The sequence below is a fragment of the Phyllostomus discolor genome, chromosome 3 (genome assembly GCF_004126475.2).
Source record: "Phyllostomus discolor isolate MPI-MPIP mPhyDis1 chromosome 3, mPhyDis1.pri.v3, whole genome shotgun sequence".
In the NCBI taxonomy this organism is placed as follows: Eukaryota; Metazoa; Chordata; class Mammalia; order Chiroptera; family Phyllostomidae; genus Phyllostomus; species Phyllostomus discolor.
This window is the reverse complement of record NC_040905.2, coordinates 65,995,554-66,006,456: the sequence shown is the minus strand read 5'-3', so window position 1 is coordinate 66,006,456 and position 10,903 is coordinate 65,995,554. Positions and strand designations below refer to the sequence as shown.

At 40.8% G+C, this 10,903-nt stretch overlaps 1 protein-coding gene across 1 annotated transcript in view; it reads left to right on the top strand.

Annotated features, from left to right (window-relative positions):
* The first annotated feature begins 4,893 nt into the window (after positions 1 to 4,893).
* Positions 4,894 to 10,903, top strand: part of ST8SIA4 (ST8 alpha-N-acetyl-neuraminide alpha-2,8-sialyltransferase 4) — a 90,549-nt gene continuing 84,539 nt past the window's right edge. Inside the window, exon 1 of the mRNA XM_028516950.2 lies at positions 4,894 to 5,463. Within this exon, the coding sequence (XP_028372751.1) occupies positions 5,351 to 5,463 (113 nt within the window). The 5' untranslated portion in view covers positions 4,894 to 5,350. The remainder of the gene's footprint in view (positions 5,464 to 10,903) is intronic.

Here is a 10,903-nt window from a genome sequence, read left to right as displayed (position 1 = left end):
CATTTTTTTCCCAACTTGATCTACAGATTCAACACAATTCCAATCAGAACCCCATCCAGTTATTGTTGAAGATATTGACAAACTGATTCTAAAGCTTATATTGAGAGACAAAAGATTCAAAATAGTCAACAATATTGAAAAAGAACAAAGTTGGAGGACTGAAACTACCAGACAGACTTCAAGACTTACTGTAAAGTTACAATAATAAGGACAACATGTTTATTTGTGAAAGAACAGACAAACAGATCAGTGGAACAGATGAAATGTCAGAAATAAACCCATTAAAGTACATTCAACTGATTTTTGGCAAAAGAATAAAAGCAACAATGCAGAAATGATAGGCTTTTCAATAAATGGTCCATAAACAACTATATATCCACAGGCAAGAAAGTAAAAATTAAAAAGAAGAATATAGACATATACTTTACACTCTTCATAATTAACTTGGGTTTGACAATGACTTTTTAGATTCACCACAGGCATGATAAAGTAAGAGTAATTGATAAGCTGGATATAATCAAATTTAAAATATCTGCTCAGTGAAAGACACTGTCAAAAGAGGGAGAAGACAAGCCATGGGCTAGAAGAAAATATTTGAAAAATATATATTAACTGACTGTTATATAAAACATACCAAAGAACTCTTAGATGTAGCAATAAAAAAATGAAAAATCCAATTTAAATCGGGCAAAAGATTTCACCAGACATCTCACCAAAGAAGATATACAGATGGCAAATAAGCATATGAAAAGATCTTCCACACCATATGTCATCAGGGAAGTGCAAATTAAAACAACCATGACACACCACTAAATACCTATATAGTGGTCAGCATTCAAAACATCAAAATACCAAATGCTGGTGACAATGTGAAGAAACATGAACTTTCATTAATTGCTGATAGGAGGGAAAATAGTGCAGCCCTTGGAAGACAGTTAAGATTTCTTACAAAACTAACCATAGTATTACCAACAACTACCAGATTATCAATCTTACCAGTAACCACATTCCTTGGTATTTACCCAAATGAATTCATAATTTATGTCTTCACAAAAACTTCATATAGATGTTTATAGCAGCTTTATGATTGCCAAAACTTGGAAGTAATCAAGTGGTCGTTTAGTAGGTATTTGGATAAATACTACAGTATATACAAACAATGGAGTGTTATTCAATGTTGAAAAGAAGTGAACATTTAAGCCATGAAAAAATATGGAAGAATTTTTAAAGAATATTACCAAGTAAAAGAAGCCAGTATAAAATGGCTACCTACTATATAACTACAACCATATGACTTCTGGAAAACCAAAACTATGGAGGCAGTAAGAATATCAATGTCTGTTATGAGTTTGTGGGGGAGGGGGGGGTGGACAGGCTGAGCACAGAATATTACTAAGGCAGTGAACCTACTCAGTATGATACTTATATGTCATTACACATTTAGCAAAACCCATAGAATGTAGTCCACATAGAATTGTAGTCCACATAGAATATAGTACAAGAGTAAATTTTGAAATCTATGGACTGTTGGTGACAATGGTATGTCAACGTAGCTCCATTGATTTTAACAAATATACTGTACTGGTGTGGGGTGTTGGTAGTGGGGGAGGCTGTGCATGTCTGGAGGTGAAGGTAATGGGAAGTCTCTGTACTTTCTGCTCAATATTGCTGTAAATCTAAAAGCACCCCCCCCCCAAAAAATAGTCTATTTAAATAAACTGTCATGGGCCATGAAAACCCCCACTATGAAATTCCAATTGTCAATCCACTTATTTGTAAAGTTGAGGGAACAGCTAACAATTAAAATGTGATTTACATTAAGTTAAAGGATAAAGTAGCATTTTAAAAGCAGCTGCCATTACTTGTATTATTTATTCATAAGGTACTGCATAATTGCAGAATTGTGCTGAATAAAGACAAATGTGTTCTCTTTATTGAAGAACTTACAGTTCAAAGATAGAATGGAAATTTAGGAACAACTTTAGCTTCTCAGGATCATCAAAACAGGCATTCTAATGGAAAGGAGTGAGTCCAAAAAACTCCTGTGTGGATAAGACTTCTTACACAATACTTATTTTTATGGTACTTATACCTAATTGCATTTTGAGAAGAACCAGACTGTCCTGAATTTGGTCCAAGTGTTGGTCTGTATGTTTTTGATTAACTTGCCAAATATGGATGCATATTTCATGAATTTGATAATATTAAACAAATGACACTAAAATACACTCTAAACATTAAATTGTTCAAATATGGGAAGAGAAAGCTCTTCAGTCTTGCTGAACCATGATCAATCATTCAGAATTGTTTACTTCAACATAAAAGGTGCCATGCTTAACAAATTTAGGAACAGTAGCATTATACAATTGAAACATTCATTTTTTTTCTCCTAGATGTCTAAATCTATCTTCTGTGTTCCTATAACAAGTGCTTGGCGTACTTTTGTTCTGCTGTTTGTGTGTGTGTGTGTGTGTGTGTGTGTGTGTGTGTTCTAACTGTTAGGGCCAGATGAACCACTCCCCCTAATTTAATTTAAAGCTTAAGACATTTTCCTCTTGAAGAATTTCTTGTTGCAATTTTCCCATTGGAGGAGACAGCTTGACATTGTGAGGCTATAGAATATTATGATTATCCTGAAAACTTTGTCCCACTACTCTTCCTTCCCACTTTCTGTTCCCACAATACTGAACTACTTCAAAGTTCCCCAAAGCACCAGCATTGTATTATTCTCAGAAGTCACACACATACTCTTTCCTGTTTGCAATGTTCTGTCCTCCCTCTAACTGGCTCACTCTTAGCTTTGCATGACCTCTTCCAAGAAGCTCACCTTCCTTGCTGCCCACAACTTAAACACTCCATCTGCTTCTACCCTGTAGCTTACCCAAGATACCAACTATATGCTTCAAATGCTGCTGTTAGTCATGGTGCTATATTGCAACTTACTTCTTTTGCAATCTGACCTATCTTAGTGAGTGAACTTCATGTTTGGTTAGATGCTATATTTTAATCATCTGTGTGTTCACATGTCTTTCACATTGCCCATAATATTTGTTCAAGATATATTGGACAAATTTAAGTAATGCATACTACACCATCCTCATCAATGAGTGATGTTTTATTTAAAATCCAAAATATATTTGTTAATTGCTTAAAATGAGTTCTGTGTTCTTACAACTAGAATTTAGCATCTTAACCATACATTGCCCAGGTCCTCCCCTTCCAAGTTCTCTTTTAACTTAAATATGCTCTTTGTTCTTGCAGTTTCCTCAAGTTGAGAAGTCAGTGTGATAGAGATGCATTAATGCAAGTAGGATTTGCCTAGACGTCAATAAACTTGAAAGGCTCCCAGCGGGCCACTTGTAGTGTCAATAAAGGCTAGTAATTACTTGCTCCTTTGAGCATTTTAGACCCAGCCCCCCTAATTGGCTCTGCTGTGAATATAAGGCTCCACAACTGAGAAGTTCTTAATTTCCTAAACCTTAGGCAAAGAATGTTAAACATTGCCAGGGACCTGGTTTCTTTTTGTTCAGAAGAGCTGGATGTTATCATTATTTTAAACTCTCATGGGACTGTTAACTCATAACTTCTTTTCCTGCTCTGCTCCAGCATAAGATTGGCTGTGGGCCTCACCACTTCCTGGCTTGGCTTGTGGAGGTGTAAACCCCAAAAGGCATAGAATGGATGAGCTAAAGCTGTTGCTTGGAATGAAGGAACCAGAAATTCAATTGAGAAGTTAGTGGTGGGGGTGGGGAAAGAAAAAAGTGTCACTCTTGTTTATAAACTGGGGAAAATTCTGGCTTTCAGGCACTGTCTCACATTAGGGGTGCCTCCTGATCCAACCCACCTGCCTCCTGGTGAAAAGCCAAACCATTGTGTGGGAAAACCAGAACAGCAAGTTCTCTCGGGGTGAGGGTGAGGACCAAAGGACAGTGAAGAAAGGGTCAGAATGAAAACTGGAGCGCAGGACTGGTCACATACCCCTGCCGCATAATGCGATAGCAGGGAGGAGACTGTAGGAGAGAGGAGAGAGTGAAGATCAGAGGATAAATACATAACATTGAGACTTTTGGAGAAGAGCCTGTCTGTCACTCCTTTCCTTTTCCCTCCTTTCCCTGTCCTTCCTTCCTTCCTTCCTTTGTTCTTCTTTCTTCCAGTTTCTTTCCTGTTTTCCTTTACCAGTGCGGGTGTGTTTGTGTTTAAAAAGAAGGTCCTTGATGACTGCTTTTTCTTGGAAACCTGTTTCTTCTCAGTGAAGTTTAAGTGGGATTGAAGTTTCCTTGACTTCTGTGCAAGGAGTTTGCAAATGACAATGAGAGTCACAGAAATATCCATAAAGTATCTAATGATACCTTTGACATCACTTGTTTCCTACAGGATACTGAGTAGGGATCATTATCTACCACCCACCCTGAGTGGGCAATAGGCTAATGGGTGCATGTGTGTTTTTATACTTTCCAGATTGAACTGTGCACAGATTATAAAACGTCGTCTTCTCCTTCGCCCTCCCCGGAATTCCCTCTACTTGGAAGGCGTGCGGATGCATATGTGTGTGCCCCTGTGCGTATGTATAGCAAAAGTGCTTGGAAGAAGCGACCTTTCTTTCCATGCGCTACCAGCTCTATGTGTAGAATTTCTCCACCACCGCGCGTCTCTAGTCTGTCCGCAGCTGAAGTGCTCGCTCTACGCTGATGCGGACAGGCTATCTCTGCGCTACCCTGTCCAGGAGCTGACGCTTCGGGTGTTCTCAGAAAGCCGCCTGACTCCCTCCTGTAATAGTGAGCTCTCCCCATAGTGTAGGAGTGGTGGTTCCTGTGAGCGTGTGTGTGTGTGTGTACGACTATGAGCTTGTAGGTTTCCTCTCCCAGCACCGTGCAGGCAGAGCCGGCAACGTTACTCTCCGTTACTCTCCGAGCAGCCTCCAGCAACGCAAGGCAACAGCAGCCTCCGCCTCCTCAGTGCGTTGATTGGCTGTTTTTGCTCATCATTTCCCTGCTAGGAAAAAGGAAGGGCCAGTGACGACCCCGAACCCAGCTGCAGAAGCGGCCGTCACCTTCAAAGCACACGGTGTCTCGTCTTTAAAGAAACCTGAGCCTTAGGGGTGGCAGCTCGGACAGACCTGGCAGGGCTGGCACGAACCGCGAGGGAGAGCGCTGGGCAGCGCTCGAGCACCAGTGTGAGCGTGGCCGCAGAGGACCCTGGTGACCTGCTCCTGAGATCCCGGCTCCACGCTCTCCTCACGTTTTACAGATTCCGACCCCCACCTCCCGCGACTGTGTCCCCAAAAGAGGAGCTTTTATATCCAGAGAAGGTGCGAGATCTGGGGCAACCGCTACTTTCCTGGGCACCCAAGATGCGCTCCATTCGGAAGAGGTGGACGATCTGCACCATAAGTCTGCTCCTGATCTTTTATAAGACAAAAGAAATAGCAAGAACTGAGGAGCACCAGGAGACACAACTCATCGGGTAAATGCAAAGCTTCATTTCAGGATATGACAAAAAGTCAAGCCATAAATGAAATGTGAATATAGACAATGGAGTGAGGGTTGGGATAGCATGTATGTTCCTATGAGCTTGTGTGTGTTTAGTCTCGTGGATTAAATAACAAAGGCAGTTGTTGAGGGGGGTGTGTGTGCTTCTCTAGGCATGTTCCCAGTAAGAGTTCAACTTGCTGCTGTTTGGTGGCAGTGACAGTTGTGTTGACGCCGGGCTAGTACTCCAAAGGGGAAGTCACAGCAGAAGTGTCAACAAAGAACGTGTGCCCTTGTCGTTTTAATCCGTGGGCAGAACTCAAGCAAGATGTCTTTATCCACCATCTGGTTGCCCTCCTTTCTCTACCTTATCACTCTAGAGATGCTAGAGAAAGCTGGCTTTTGGTAGGGCTGAAGTTAAAGCCCAGAAAGCAGGAAATGTGTCTCCACCCTGTCTTTACTCTTTGGCATGGGGTAGATCTGTGTATCTTAGTTTGAATTAGAAACTCCGGTACAACCAAGGATACTTCCTTATTTGCTCTTCCATGGTTAAAACGCATGGGTGCCATGGGTACAATTTTAGAAACTGGGTACTTTATCTTCTTTACGGTCTACATTTCTGCCTTTTCTTTTCTTTTTTCTTTTCTTTTTTTTTTTTTTTTTTTGATAAGTTCAAAATTTCCCCCCACCCCAGTGAGTTCTCTAAATATCACACTTCCTTCCTCCTTGCCCCTGGCCTCGGTGTCTTTGAAGTTTACCCAGTGGGGTGGCTGCAACTTTGTATTGCTTACATGGCTTGGAAGCGTTTTCTGAGGATGTGAACCTGGTTGTCAACTGTGTTCAAAGTCCTCTTTTGGAAATCCTCCCTCATCCGGAGGCGTCCGCTACCGGAAACTCCACAGTGGCAGAGATGCCTGCTTGGTTTTTATTTTCCTTGGCATTTATGAAAACGAAGTTAGAATCCTTGCGTGTGTGTATGTGTGTGTGTGTGTGTGTGTGTGTGATATAGGACTGCTAAAACGTGAACAAGCACACGAACTCCATGCACTCCATTTGTTAATATTCCTGTTCCTCCCTAAGTAATGAGCATTCAGGCGAGCAAGTCACAGGCTTATCCTTACAGAAGGAATTGCTGTTTTATAGAAAACTGAGGTAGCAGTAAGTACAGTCGGAAGGAACTGGAACAGAATGAAAAAGCTAGTAAGGAATGGCCTGGATGGTCGTTATGCATCAACAAACCTATATATGGTCTATTCTGGGGGGAAAATGCCGAACTCTATGAGGTCGTTTACATTGGGAGTGGGTGGGTTGCAAATGTGACCTAGCTCAACAGTCAGAAAAGAAGGGTTTTGGGCGGGGCGTGAGGGCATCCCCGTCAGACCTGCGCTTCCCAGGCAGACAAAGGGGTCTTTGGGGAGGTGAAGAACCGGCGCGTGGAGGAGAGGCGGAGGCTGGGGAGTGGGGGTCGAGGCTCTTTGTTCGCTTCCGGGCTGGTGGGCTCCGAAGACAAGCCTGAGCCAAGACAAAGCGGCCAAGCCTCTCCAGGACTCCGAGGGTTCGTGCCCGCAGCTCGCTAGCTGTAGAGCAGTAGTGGGCGGGACGAGTGAAGCGAGAGAAGGCACTACAAGCTGCCGAAATGCCCTCTCTGGGCCTCCCAAAACAGGCCAGCAGGAAGGAAGTGCGCACCCGAGTCGTGTCACTCCAGGGAAATAACAAACCTGGGACGCTCCACATTTCAGGGGCGACATTGCTCCTGTGGCCCTTCGCGGGACACCGCGGGCCAGTGGGCTGCCCAGAGCGCTGGGTAAGAGGGGGCGGGAAGGCACCAGCGCCGCAGTTAGGCTGGCAAGGCTGGGTTTGGCTCGCACCCTTTTCGGGTTGAGCTGCAGTTTGTTCCCTGCCCCTGTGAGAAAGCCTCGGGGGAGCGCTGGAGTTATCACCAGGAAGCGAGGTGTGCTCCAGGTCTGTCCTTTCCTCTTCGGAGCTGGGAGTGAGAGTGGAAGAATGAGTGAGGGTGGGGATGGGGGCCTTTATTGCAGGGTCAGGCACCCTTAAAAGAACATCACTTTTCCTGCTCAGCCGGCACTGAGCTCCTCCTCCTTAATTAAAACCCGCAATTACAGGTGTGTAGGACTAGGCAGAGAGCAGGCTGCCGGCGTTGCGTGTTTGTTAGTGCAGCGTGGTGTCCTAGGTGGGCCACCACGGGCTCTTCCCCCAGATGCGGAGTTGGAGCTGCGGAGAGCAGTGTGAGGACAGTCAGTCTTCACTCAGCATAAAACGTTCAACGGAAAAGCTTGTGATATTAGTTCACGATTTCAATTCCCGAATAGTGCTTCTGGTGGAGAAGTTGACTCATCAAACGATCATCTTGTTGACTCTACCCAAGCCGCGTGGAGAGTCTAGTTTAGAGATGAGTAAACCAGAATGGAGTTTTGGCCCCAGAGCCCAGGCCAGTACTCACAAGTGAGGTAAGAGAGGCAGTCTCTGACCTTTGGGGGGCACTGCATGCCTTCTGAGTGGGCAGTAGATTCAATTAAGGGCCTTCCACATTGCTCATGTTTTAGAACATCCCCCTAGATTCACGTTTAGCTTCCCTGCTATACCATGTTTTAATAGGCAGACAGTTTCTCTGCCTATTGGGCTTCTGCTTCTCTTAACTGAAGGTCCCATCTACAATCACTTCTACACAGTATTAATCTCGTACACAATGTCGAGCAGTCATTCCACTCAGAAGGAAAGAGAATACCAACACAACTTCCCTACCAGCCATCCACATTCTCCTGTGTCCACGGGAATACTAGCAGCATGGTTTTTATAAGGGACTGTATGAGAATAGATCTAGTAATTACTAGACATTTAAAACTGATATTTCCTTCCATGCAAACCTATGAATTGCCTGGCATGATACCGGTTGATAAAGTTGAACTTAAAGGGCATTGGGGGTATGAAGTGGTCTACTCTTGACTGACATTTTTCTTAATGGGAAAAATGTCACTTGCCTCACAATTAGCCCATGATTTCACTGGCTCTTTGTGTGCTATTTGGGTGTAATTGGAAATTTGTTAAGTGTCCTACAGGTAAAAAATATGTGGGTATGCTTATTTAAGGAGATAAGTATTTGAGAGTATAACAGAAACTTTAATATCATACAAACATTTGTTCTGTTTGCTATTCCTTAAAATTCACCATGTACTATTTCCCTGATGACCACAAATGAGACATTAAATTACATTATTTTATTATCTAGACATCTTTTTCATTTGACTGTGTACCTTATGTTGTCTTACCAGTATTAGTTCTGAAACTTATGACAGAACTGACTGTGAAGATAAGCATTCATTCTTAGAGTATTAGCATTGTCAGCAAAGTTACTTCCAGATTGTTCTATGATAGAATACACTCTCATAAATCAGAAAACCGAGAACCTGTGCTTTACTTCACATGTTACATTTGGAACTCTGCAAAAACCATAAAGCAGTAAGTTAAGGTAGTACATCTCTCATCTTTATTTTTAGTTGTTTGGCACAGGTAATTAAAACAGAAATGTGCCTACTGTTTGGGTTCAGGCTGAGTTGGATGCAAGTTCTTTTCTTTTAAATGGCTTTAAAGGTATTTTATTATGAGGAGATTTAACCTAGTCCAAAGGATATATAGTCATTCCAAAACAAGTCATAAAGAGTTTCTCAGAGTGGGTAAATGCAGTGTTTTTAGGATCTAATTTCATAAAACAAAATTAATCATATTTTAATATACTGTAGAATTAATAGAACAAATTAAAGTGATACCTGACAACTCATATTTCAAATAGAAAAATATTTTTAAATATTAATAACATAACTATTGATTGCTTTATGTCACTAGTATTGCACAGATGAATATGTAAGAGGGTTTCTCTTAGTTCCATATAAGCAGGAATACTTTATAAGATATATTGCTTTGTGTTCATGACTTCCTTGATGTATCTTATAAAAGTACATGTTGAATCGTCCTATATATGTGACGAGAATGCAAGAAATGTTTTCAGTGTAGCTGTTAAGTAATTATGTCTGATATGGAATCAGAAACTAGTAGAGGGGGTGGTAACATCCTTCATGCTTTGTATTCACAGGAAGGAAAAGCCTTTTCTAAAACAGAATGCTACCAAGGTCACTAGTGAAAAATCTCTTGGGATCCATTTAACTTTATGCAAAGAAATTTGCTCCAGAGCCTCGCATTGCACTAAGCACACACAGGAATTTCACTGACTCCAAGAAATTAACTAGTTGTAGCTGTTTTCATTCAAAGTCCTTTCCAGTGATAAAAAAAAAAAACCCTGAAATTTGATTTATCATCAGTTCAGTGAAAATAATTCAAACAGCAAAGTAGCATTTCATTACTATAAAACTGATTTAAACTTAAATCACTTTTAAAAATCTAAGTTTTTTTTACTGTGAAAAAAGCTCTATAAAGCTCTGTATAGCTCTATACAGCTGGGTACATCATAACAATTATTCTGCCACATAAAAATGTATCAGTATCTATACCAGTAAAACAATTTTCCATGGGTATTTGAACAATGTCAGCCTGTTTATATTTTTAACTTCTCCCATAAAAATGTACTGGTGATGAAAATAATTGCCATAATCATAGTAATCTGTGGTTAGAAAAAATGATATAACAGGTCAGTTATTAACAAGATGAAGACTAGAAAGACCCCTACCCCTAGAAATGGTGAGAGCTTATGTCATACTCTTAAAGGCATACCCCCAAGTGTAAAGGTTAAATTCTGTATATATCCACAGTTTCATTCACGTGTAGTTATTATCATTAGAAATGTAATATAAAAATAGACTTCTCAGCCACTGAGTGGTAAATTGCTTCAGATGTTTTCATTCATCCTGTATGACCTCTAAAAATTATTATTATTACTTATGCGTAAGCACATCAATGTATCATTTTCATCAGTAAGATTGTTTAAATATTAATTTTTATTGAGTTCTAAATTTTACAGAGAGTAGTTGCATGTGATGCTTTGAGTTGCTTCAAACTGGAAGTACATGTTTAAAAAAGAATGCAGACCCAAATACCAAACTATAAGCCTCCAATTACAGAATTCATCTAACAGCTGTTACACAAGCAGTGTTTCCATTGATGAGGGAGAAGATTGCCTACATAATAAACACATTTAAACTTTCTGATTGAGCACATAGTCACGTTACTTTTTAATTATATTTTTGAAATTCTAAAAAAAAGATAATATGTAAGGAAATAATTTCAGATTTAAAAAGGCCTATGCCGTTAGCAAGTGACTTTTAGATTCTCTAAGTCTGGGTTTACACCTATAAAATACCAAGAAAGTACTAGTCCAACTAGTTCAGCTGTTAATGATATTCTAATGGCATAGATGTGGTCATAGGTATCTATCACTATCATCATTATGTCGAATATCCCTGCTA